This window comes from Martes martes, assembly GCF_963455335.1.
Source record: "Martes martes genome assembly, chromosome: 4".
Taxonomy (NCBI): domain Eukaryota; kingdom Metazoa; phylum Chordata; class Mammalia; order Carnivora; family Mustelidae; genus Martes; species Martes martes.
In genome coordinates this window covers 42,043,281-42,054,736 of record NC_137891.1, presented here as the reverse complement: position 1 = coordinate 42,054,736, position 11,456 = coordinate 42,043,281, and the positions used below count along the sequence as shown (strand labels likewise).

The 11,456-nt window shown below is 42.9% G+C and overlaps 1 protein-coding gene across 3 annotated transcripts; it reads left to right on the top strand.

The window, feature by feature from the left end:
• The first annotated feature begins 238 nt into the window (after positions 1 to 238).
• On the top strand, positions 239 to 9,227 carry PDP1 (pyruvate dehydrogenase phosphatase catalytic subunit 1). Of its 3 annotated transcripts, XM_080800467.1 has the most exons (3): positions 245 to 402; positions 1,225 to 1,259; positions 5,120 to 9,227. In XM_080800467.1, exons 2-3 carry the CDS (start codon positions 1,229 to 1,231, stop codon positions 6,775 to 6,777), a joined length of 1,689 nt encoding a protein of 562 aa, XP_080656593.1. In that variant the 5' UTR covers positions 245 to 402; positions 1,225 to 1,228; the 3' UTR covers positions 6,778 to 9,227. The 3 variants fall into 3 exon arrangements, with proteins under 3 accessions (XP_080656594.1, XP_080656593.1, XP_080656592.1); XM_080800468.1 differs by lacking the exon at positions 1,225 to 1,259 and having other exon boundaries at positions 239 to 402; XM_080800466.1 differs by lacking the exon at positions 245 to 402 and having other exon boundaries at positions 1,158 to 1,259.
• Positions 9,228 to 11,456: the final 2,229 nt, after the last annotated feature.

The following is an 11,456-nucleotide window of genomic DNA, read 5'->3' as shown; positions in this document are numbered from 1 at the left end:
CCACCTTCCACCCTGCTACAGGCGCGGTCACGTGAGGTGGCCCGTGGAACCAATGAGCGGCTCGCTCGGAATGGAAGGGATTGTCTGACCCCCATGACGTCACAAAGCTGGCGCGGAGCGCGCTGTTCTTCCGCCCCCCCTCCCCGCCTCGGGCTGGGCCAGCTCTGCTCCTCTCCGCCCACTCGCCCTTGCGCAGCCAATCCGGAGGCGGGAAGTGCTCCGGCCAGGACGTTCGGGCGGGGCAGGGTGGCGGCCCGGCGGGGCAGGGAGTGGGCCAGCTGGGGGCCTGGGGCCGCACTCCGGGGAGTTAAGCCGGGCGGCCTGGAAGGAGTGCGGGCTGGTGCTGCCGCTGCTGCGGCCGCCTCCTCGTCGGGAAGAAGCGGCTCCTCCCCTGCGTGCCCGGTTCGTATTCCCTGATCCCAGCCCCGAGCCGCCGGGTCCGGAATCCCCTGCTACCCGCCCAAAGTTGTGAGGGGGTTGCCCGGCGCGCGTGGGGAGTGGCGGCCGCGGGCGTGCGAAGGGCGGGCCGGCGGCGGCCGGAGCGGGGGGTGGGGAGGACGAGCCCCGGAGCGCTAGGTGCGCGCGGGGGCTTCGGGGCTGCGGGCGGGCGTGGCGGCGCCGAGGGGCAGCCGTGCGGGCTCTGGGTTGGGGGGCGGGCCGGCCGCGGCCGCTGTCAGCGCCGGGGGCGCCGTGGGGTCCTGCCGGCGGGCTGGCTCCGGGGAGGTGCGGCGGCGTGGCGTCTCTGCCTGAGGGTCCCCCGTACGCACCGGGGGGTCCGGGGTGACCCCACCTGCGCGGTGGACCCTGCCTTAGGCTTCTGGACCGAAGCCGGCGTAGCGTGGGCCGGGCGGGGTGGGCAGCAGGTGGAGGATGTCGGGGGCCGGTGGGCTCCGCGCCCGGGCTGGATGGAGGGGCCGGTCCCGGGGCGCATCTCTGCTTGCTTCTGGGTTCCAGCTGCCTCGGGCAGCGTCCCTGACTCTCTCGCCGGGTGGGTTTGTTTGGTTGGTTTCCTTCTCTCCTCCCCTTTCTCCCTGCTCCATTCCCCCCCCCCCCAGCCCCATTCGCGGGGCTGGAGCTAGAGCTCGCCCCTCCTCTGTGCCCGCCTCCCCCGCCGCCGCCTCCTCTAATGAGCATCTCTGCCTTGCTTTCAATGGGCCGGTGCTGCTGTCGCTGCTGCTGTCCGCGCGGGTTGTGGATGTTGTCGGCTCCGTGTTGTGATGACAGGAGAATGTGTGTGTGTCCCGGGCCCAGACGAATTGGTAGGTATTCACTTAACTACCTGCGTTGGGTACCCAGGAAGGATGGTGACTGATTTTGTGCGTGGATGGTTTTAGGTGGGTCGCCGTGGAATTGAGGGGTGAGGTAGATAGAAAAAGGGGACAAAGGGGTCCTGGACCCGGATAGCTTTGATTACCTTAGTGAGTGCAATTTTCAGGTGGGGACAAAGGAAACTAATCAAACAAGTGCTGGCTTGGGGCTTAGGGTCTTCTGAGGGAAATCGCTTTCTTCATTCTTGTACAGATAATGGGAGCTATGAAATGGCTAGGCATTTCCAGAAAATGCTGAGAAACTGAAAAGTCTTTATACAGGATGTATAATGAAATTGGATTACATAAACTGAGGTTCTGACACATTTAATGACTAGTAGAGCTCATTTTTTTTTTTTCATTTACACCAAAAGCTTTAAAAGCTAAAGAGCCCCGGAGTTGGTGCAGTATCAACAGCATTTTCTAATTAATATGGTCCGTGAGTTTATTGAATGAAGTGGAATCATTTCTTGGCACAGGCTCTGCCCAGCATATCAGGAAGAATGGATAGGTCTCTCGCCTGTTTCGGATTGCAATGCATCTTTTCTTATTAGTCATTGGTAACATGGGCCAAATTTGCCCAGGACTAAGATGCTGCATATAAGGTGGCAGAGTCTGGACCATGGGATGGGAACTTTTCAGTGAAATTGTGGTCAGAAATCACTTGAAACTATGATACGCTCCAGTTTACCGACACTGTACCTTGTTGCTGTTCTTAATTGTCTAATCAAGAGTTTTCTACCTAATTAATTTAGTGAGGTTGTCGGCAAAAGTTTTGATCTTTGTGGGGTTTTGTTGTTTTTGAATCACAGGATATTCGGAAAGATACTCAGTTTTTGAAGGCCCACTTATGGTTTAAAAAAGCATTTGGAAGTACTCTGACTTTTAAGGATATCTGATCTGATGGAGAGAATATGTCATTTGTACTGGTGGTGATAGAATATTTATTAATCACAGAGCAGGGTTTTCATGAATTCCATATTCTCTAAGAATTTGTCTTTTGAAGGCATTTTGGGAGTTGGGGAATTGGGATACAGTCTCAGTCCATATGCTAGGCTCCTGAATAACTGAAAGATACAGTTGATAAATTCCACTCTGCTTTTTTTTTTAATCTTGAGAAATTTTGCCTTGAAAGAAAAATGTATTATCTGAGTATTTAAGTACTTGCTGCTTGAATTTATGTAGTATTCAGAGCATCTGCTTCATGAATCAGTTCTTTTGCCACAATCTTTCATTCATTTTGCAATCAACTACAAAAGCAAAAAAAATTGTCAAAACAAAGTATTAAAGGAAAGTGCAGGTTTCTTGGACTTGTTATTCCTTGATTAGACATCACATAACCAGACGCTGTTACGCATCTACCAAACCCCCCTTGCAAACACATACACACATGTGCACATACACACACAGTAGTACTTTGATTCAGTCTACATTCCATGCAGAAAAAAAAATTTCTTCTTTCTGTAAAAGTCTTAAATTTTAAAATAGCACAAATGCAAACTTATCTAAAGTTATAGAGAAAATTTCTCTTAAGATGGGCATCTGTTTATATTTTTAATAATAGAAAATCTTTATACAAAGCATGAAATGAGTTAATGTGCTTTCTGCATGCAAATCTAACAAGAGATATGGTTTATGTCTGCAAGCCAGTGTCATGTGGCTGAACATCTGAGCACATCTCCTGGCTCAGTCATGTACCCTTAACCTTTGGATGACTTTCAGTTTGAAGTGCAGTTATTTAAATGGTTAGTCTTGATAGGATCCTGTTCTTCTGGAATTTCTATTTCTCATTACTGCATTTCAGAATGCTTCTTTTGTTGTTGATGTTATTTCCAAAATTCTAATCATTACTTTCTGTTGCCTATGCTTATCTTCAGTTTTTTTAAGTAAATCCCTTCTTAATTAGTACATTTAAAATAATGGTAGTTTCTATCACTTGCAGAAGGGGTTCTTTTGTATGCCCAGCTTATGCAGTGCTTGTTACAGAAGCAAACAAGAATTGATTACTATTCAGTGTTTGATTTTCTCCGCTCTCCCACATCCCACTTTCACTTCTCCAATTACTTGTTAAAGGAGGGTATCTGGAAGTAATGTAACTTATAGCTAACAATCTCTGAGCTATTTGTACTTTCTTCTTCCTATAATGAGTTCAAACTTAAGAAAGAATTGCTGATACTAAGATTCAAGTGGTTTTCTGTATTCTTTTTTGTTTACTGCATGTGTTTCCTTATTGAAGTATTTCTGGGGCACCTGGGTAGTTCATTCGGTTAGGTGTCCGACTCTTGATCTCAGCTCAGGTCTTGGTCTCAGGGTCCTGAGTTCAAGCCCCGGGTTGGGCTCCACGCTAAGCATGGAGCCTTCTTAAAAAGAAATAAAGTATTTCTAAAGTCTATTTTGCTATAGGCCAAATGAATTTTTTGAAGCAATGCTTCAAGAATTCAGGGGAAATATATGTTAGTGAGAAGAAAGAGAGGTGTTTTGTGTGTGTGTGTGTGTGTGAATTATCTAGATTAATGATACACATTCATAAAATTTTCTAGGTAAATATTTGGCAATATTTTCAGTGTCATACAGTATAATTTTTATTCTTGATTAATATTTGTACTTTTTTTATACAAATCTTAGACTATTATTTCACTGTTCTTTATTGCTTACTGAAGGCAAATGGATACTTTTTTTTAAAATGTAAGAGAAAATATTTTTCTAGGGATTGAATTCTACTTGGGATCCGTAATGGTTAAAAATAGTATTTCTATAGCTTTCTCTTACAGCTGATTAGCAGGACAAAATGCTAGCAAGTAAATTAAATTCCAGAACTGAGAGCATTTACATTACTAACAAAGTCTTAGAGCTACTTGTATATTTAAACTTTTCTTTAATCACAAAGGGTACAGTAAATTAAACAAACAAACAAAAATGAAACCAGCATTTGATTTCAAAGCGTCACTTCAGCTAACACTTATAAAAGCATAGAATCCCAGAGACCTTCAGTAGCATCTGCTTCTCTATGTTCACTTACAACCTAGGGAAGTGAGGCCCAAAGAGGTAAACTGACATTTCTAGGATCGTTTGGCAGGTTGGCAGCAGACCTGTGTTCGTAAGCTCGCCAAATTGTTGCAGTGGTCTAGAGAAGCTTGGTTTGCAAGACCATCTACTGGGGTGCAAGAAGGGAATACTGGAATTCCTATTTTTATTTATTATGTAAAATTTTCTATATATGTTACAATGAACATTATCCTAACATAGTGATATATATATGTAACTTACAAAATAATTCATGAATATATATACATATATATATGTCAGGGATGCGTTCTAACACCTTTTTGGTGATAGCCATGTGTAATCAAATGTTAACAATTGAACACAAGTCCAGAAGTGGGATTTTCATTGATGGGAGGAGTCCCTGAGCAGTATGGGAGATCCAGGGCTTTCTTAAGGGTAGAGAGGGAGGAGGGTGATTGGCCAGGTAGACTGCCACTGCATAATGTTATGTAATCTTCAGCTCCGCGGCTTTTCCCAGCCAAATCGACTGTACATTCTGTACAGTCTGCACTGCACAAAGAAATATGAGGAAAAGAGAAAAGGAAAGCTACGCTCCAGTCCTGGCTCCATGAGTGACTGAGGATTGTGCTTAGCAGAACATACCCTGTAGACACAGTGCACGGTAGGCGTATGAAATACAGTGCTTCCGAGCGCAGGGCTTAGTGTGTAGACTCACCTGCTGCATATACGTTATAAAAGCGAGACTAGGTGAAGTGATGTGAAATGTAACTCCTCCCTTTGTGCGTGTCTGTGTGATTGCTGTCTAGGAATCCCCGTCAGAAGCTCCAGCCTGCCGCTGTTTTCTGATGCCATGCCAGCACCGACTCAGCTGTTCTTCCCCCTGATCCGGAACTGTGAACTGAGCCGAATCTATGGCACCGCGTGTTACTGCCACCACAGACATCTGTGCTGCTCGTCTCCATACCTGGCACAGAGCCGCCTGAGATGCACGCCACCCCCGGCATATGCTACCTTCTGCCGGCCGAAGGAGGGCTGGTGGCAGCACACCCAAGGACGGAGATACGCTTCTACACCGCAGAAATTTTACCTCACCCCTCCGCAGGTCAACAGCATCCTGAAAGCAAATGAATACAGTTTCAAAGTGCCAGAATTTGATGGCAAAAATGTCAGTTCGGTCCTTGGATTTGACAGCAATCAGCTGCCTGCAAATGCCCCCATCGAGGACCGGAGAAGCGCAGCCACCTGCTTGCAGACCAGAGGGATGCTCTTGGGGGTTTTCGACGGCCACGCAGGCTGCGCTTGTTCCCAGGCGGTCAGTGAGAGACTCTTCTATTATATTGCCGTGTCTTTGTTACCCCATGAGACTTTGCTAGAGATTGAAAATGCAGTAGAGAGCGGTCGGGCCCTGCTGCCCATTCTCCAGTGGCACAAGCACCCTAATGATTACTTCAGTAAGGAGGCATCCAAATTGTATTTCAACAGCTTGAGGACTTACTGGCAAGAACTTATAGACCTCAACACTGGGGAGTCTACTGATATTGATGTCAAGGAGGCTTTAATTAACGCTTTCAAGAGGCTTGACAATGACATCTCTTTGGAAGCTCAAGTTGGTGATCCCAATTCTTTCCTCAACTACCTGGTGCTTCGAGTGGCATTTTCTGGGGCCACCGCTTGTGTGGCCCACGTGGATGGTGTTGACCTTCATGTGGCCAATACTGGTGACAGCAGAGCCATGCTGGGTGTGCAGGAAGAGGATGGCTCCTGGTCAGCAGTCACTCTCTCCAATGACCACAATGCACAGAATGAAAGAGAACTAGAACGGCTGAAACTGGAACACCCAAAGAATGAGGCCAAGAGTGTGGTGAAACAGGATCGGCTGCTTGGCTTGCTGATGCCCTTTAGGGCTTTTGGAGATGTAAAGTTCAAATGGAGCATTGACCTTCAAAAGAGGGTGATAGAATCAGGCCCAGACCAGTTGAATGACAACGAATATACCAAGTTTATCCCTCCTAATTATTACACACCTCCTTATCTCACTGCTGAGCCAGAGGTAACTTACCACCGACTAAGGCCACAGGATAAGTTTCTAGTGTTGGCTACTGATGGGCTGTGGGAGACGATGCATAGGCAGGATGTGGTTAGGATTGTGGGTGAGTACCTGACTGGCATGCATCACCAGCAGCCCATAGCTGTTGGCGGCTACAAGGTGACTCTAGGACAGATGCACGGCCTTTTAACAGAGAGGAGAGCCAAGATGTCCTCGGTATTTGAGGACCAGAATGCAGCAACCCATCTCATTCGTCACGCGGTAGGCAACAACGAGTTTGGGACTGTTGATCACGAGCGCCTCTCCAAAATGCTTAGTCTTCCTGAGGAGCTTGCTCGGATGTACAGAGACGACATTACAATCATTGTGGTTCAGTTCAATTCGCATGTTGTAGGGGCATATCAAAACCAGGACTAGTGAGTGGCTCTTACCCTGGCAGTTCTCAAATGAAACAGATTTCAAGGGCAGATAGATTTGAAAAAGATACTAGGATAATAAACATCTCTAGTGGGTCATTCTAAGCATTCACTCATTTGATACCCTAACTGGTCAAGTACTCCAAATTGACTTTGCAGCAGGGTGGCAGGATCACAAGAGCCTCCTTCTGCCTAGCTCGGACCTCACAGCACCTGCCCTCGCGGCAAGTCAGTTCCTCGTTGGCAAAACATCTTGTGACATTGGCTTCTTTTATCAATCTCAGAAAATCAAGATGACCTGGCAAGTAGGATCTTGAATAGGCCCAAAGCCAGGATCTTGCTGGGCGTATTCTCTGGTAAAAGGGAAGAAATATTACTATTCACACCTGCAGACCCTTTTCATCACTAAGATTCTAATGCACATGAGAATGTTTATTTACTGCATGATTTCCTAGATAATAGATCTATGCATTATTCGTAAAAATTTATTTTAGCCTGAAGCGGTTTTCAAATCCAGTACTTTAAGCCATAAATGACTGAGAACCAAGCAATCTGAATTCATCAGTATTTTGTGATTGTTTGACTGGAATGCTTCTTAAATGGAAAAACAAACTCTACTCCCTTCCCCACCCCTGGTTATGTAATGTAATCAAGATATTTTCTGCTTTGCCACGCACTCAGAGACGACAATGTTTTTGGTTTCGTCCACTCTTAAATTGATGTTAAAAAAAGAATTTTTTCAGTTTGTAGTAATGAAATGATTTTATTTCATTTAGTTTGAAATAAAAAGATCCAGAATAAAAAAAGAAGAGACTGTTCAATCCTTGTCATTTGTAGCCACAGCACAATCCTGCTTATCTTGGAATCCTGAAAGGCTTGGCATGCTGTATGTGGTGGGTAGACTGCTGCCAGGAAATCATACTCCCCATTCAGTAGTGATAAGAATGTTTCCCACTTTTGGAATTTCAAGGCTGACATATATAAAATAAGTTTAAATATCAAATTGGGGAGTAAGGTTTAATATTACTTTTGGGTATTGAGGCCGGGGAGGGAGTTTTTGTTTTTCCCCACATAGACATAGGTCCATTAAAATATTTGGTTTAAAAATGACTAAATGCTTTAAACATATTAGAGCTTATAAATAGAGATCTTAAGATATATACACAAGAAGTTTTAAAAGGTAACTGTTGTGCATGCCTGATGCTTAATAGATCCCTTAGTGGCATCAAGTGTTGTTTGCAGCAGTCTCTGTAATTATATGCAGTCCCTTCTAATGCTGTATCAAAGTAAATGAAAATAAATATATTCAGATTGGCTTTTTGGGAGCTTATTTGATATGCATCAAATGGCATTTGTCCTGTGTTTAATGGTGATCTGTGTACAGCTGTGCATATATTTTCATCACTTATTCTAGCATCACTGTTAGAAGAATGACTATGACTATGTTTGATATTCACATAGATTTTAAGACAACATGTGATCAGCTTTCCCTTGTATAATTAGTTGAGGGGTTTTAGGAGTCCTTCCAATTTCTGTAGAATATGAACTAGCTGTTCAAGGACTTCCTCTGGACTGTGGACACTAAAGCAACGTAGAACTGACGGTAAAACTTGTTTCAGCTGAAAAACAGACTCAGGCAGATTGTTGCTCAGAGCAGCATATAATGTTTGTTTTCTGAGTTGTCCCCCCACCCCAACTTTTTCCCTTAATCAGCTTGGAACTTTTCTTCTAGGCAGCATTTTGGAAGGGGGAATGCTGTACTATATATTTATTTCAAAATACTTTGACAGATGTCATCTTTTAATTGAAGTATATGTAGACTGCTATAGCAATTAAAACCCATTTTCAGGCTACTATTTTAATTTCTCTCGAACACCGCCACTGAAGAATTCCATATTATTATATACTTCATAGTCTCGTTTCTTTTTAGTACAATATATATAAATTCAGCTTCCAGTGGTCACTATCAAAATAGTAATTGTTTTATTGCACAAGAAACTTGGTCTGCAGTCCAAAAGCTGGTCTTCTCTCTAGAAACAAAAATGCAGTGTGGAGTTGACATTGTGGAAATAAAAATAATTGGATGCTAGAAATTTGAATGTACTATCTAAAAGCAGTTGTGATTTTACTGTAATTGGTTGTCACTGTGATGTGATATTTAGGCTTAAAGTGGAGAACACATGTAAACTTTCACAGTATTTAGCCTTTCTTAAACTTTTTTTTATTATGGAAACTTTCTAATGTGTATCAACCTCTGTATTTATATTTAATCAGTGGCTCATGGTATTTATAATACGCCCTTAACTAAATGGAATGGTGGTATGTTTCACAGTACTTGGAAAAAACCTGTGTCTTATAAAAGATGTATCTGTACGAAGACATGTGAAAAGTTTGTATTCTTGGTCACAGAAATGCCCACAGTGAATTAAAGCTTCATATCTGCTCTCTGAATGGCCTGTGTTTTTGTTTTTTGTTTTTTTTTAAGATTTTATTTATTTATGCATGACAGAAAGAGATAGCGAGAGAGGGAACACAAGCACAGGGGAGCTGGAGAGGGAGAAGCAGGCTTCCCTGATATGGGTCTCTGTCCCAAGACTGGATCGTGACCTCAGCCAAAGGCAGAAGCTTAAACACTGAGCCACCCAGGGGCCCCCTGTGTTGGTTTTTAATAATAGATTTATTAGATGCTGTCTACAACAGTAGTTATACTTGGAATCCAGTAGATAATTAGTACTTTAAAAAAACCACATATAATTTATATTCAATAAAATGCACAGATTTTAAATACATAGTTTGGGATTTGGTGACCACAACCCCAATAAAGGTACACAACTTTTCCGTTATGGAAAATTCCCTCATGCCCCTTTCCAGTTCTTCCACACGTAATTATTGTTCTGAGTTACACTACCACAGGTTAGTGTTGCTTATTCTAGAAATTCATATAAATGAAATCATAAAATACGTACTCTTTTGTTAAGTTTTTTGAGATTCATTTATGTTGTTGAGCATATTCATAGTCTCTTCTTTTTACCAAGTAACATTCTATCGTGAATGCATCACAATTTATCCATTGTCGATGGGCATTAGCAGCCCCTCCCTGTCCTCTTCTAAAGCCAACTTTTAGATTAGCAATTGTCAGAAGTACTCTTGTTGAAGTGTGGCTTTAACTTGGGAAATACAATTACAGGGGAGTTTTATGTTCTATTCCTCAAAGGCAGGAGGACTTTTTAAAAAACTGCCCTTTAAAAAACGGTTGGCAGGGGTGCCTCGGTGGCTCAGTGGGTTAAAGCCTCTGCCTTCGGCTCAGGTCATGATCCCAGGGTCCTGGGATCGAGCCCCACATCAGGTTCTCTGCTCAGCAGGGAGCCTGCTTCCTCCTCTCTCTCCGCCTGCCTCTCTGACTACTTGTGATCTGTCAAATAAATATATAAATAAATAATCTTTAAAAAAAAAAAAAAGGGTTGGCAGTCTTTCATGCTGAAAGTTTGAAAGGATTAAGGAGTGGTCATTTGCTGTTGACCTCTCTGTACCTCTCCCACTGAGAATTTCGTTGAGTTAATTAAGTTCATTAAGTGATTGAGCTAATGACAGTTCTGTAAGAAAAAGGCAAATTATGCCTTGGTTTTTGATCGTCTTGGTTTATCAGTCAAAGTGCATGCCTGACTATGGGTTGTTTTTAGCTTTGCCCTTGGGTACAGTGAGAGTGTGGAGCTAACTTTATTATCCTTGATCAGTAGTTCACATACCTTTTTGAAAAATAGTAACTTCAGAAGCCAAGTCCTGGACAAGCTGGGTAAAGGAAGACATCTTAATGGCATCTGAATTGACTTGTTATAGTAGGAAGATCTTTTCCTTTGTTCTTTTCAGACTTTGAAAGCCAAGCTTAATCCTACTAAGTCCCCTCTGCCCAGATCTTATGGCAAAATGTATACCTCAGATTGAGTCCTAACAGTATGCAGCACTGTTGTCTAAAGAGCTCTTAAGTTACAAGTCTTTTAACTGAATGTATTAAGAATGATAAAATTCGTGTATTTCGTGTGCCATTAATAATGGTTATCCAGTGCACATATTTTAAGGACCCATACAATTTGGGCTTGATTATTTAGCAATATTTGAGTTCAGAAAATGTGTGCACACCTCGTTTTAAATTTTTCTAGTAATGTTTGAACAATTATTAATTTGAACAATTATTAATTTGATAATTTGACCAATTATCTTCTTCATCCACCAGGATTTTCAGTTTTTTAAGGGGAAGGCCCAGGTTTTTTTTTTCTCTTTTTGAGCCAACACCGTATAAATATAAAGTGGATGTTCAGCCTTTACTTTATTTTGCATTAGTGATAACCAAAATAACAGCAACCTGAGTGAACTTTAAGTTGAAGTTCTGTCCTTCATTCATCAGAAGTTCTTAAACCAGATGAAGAGATATAATGTAATCCTGTAGCTAATAGTTTCATTTGATAGTTAAGATTCAGTGATTTCTAAAACTTGATCTAGTTTCCTGTTGCAAAGAACTCATATTTAAAAGAATTAAAGTGCCAAATTGCAAATTAGCCCCTGTACAAGTTTAGCCCCCCTGGGGACATGGCTTCCTGTATCCAAGGGGAGAGATATCAAAGACTGAATTGTCAAATGAGTCATTTGGACCCAAAAAGCTAATTTAGATCCCCTAGTAAAACT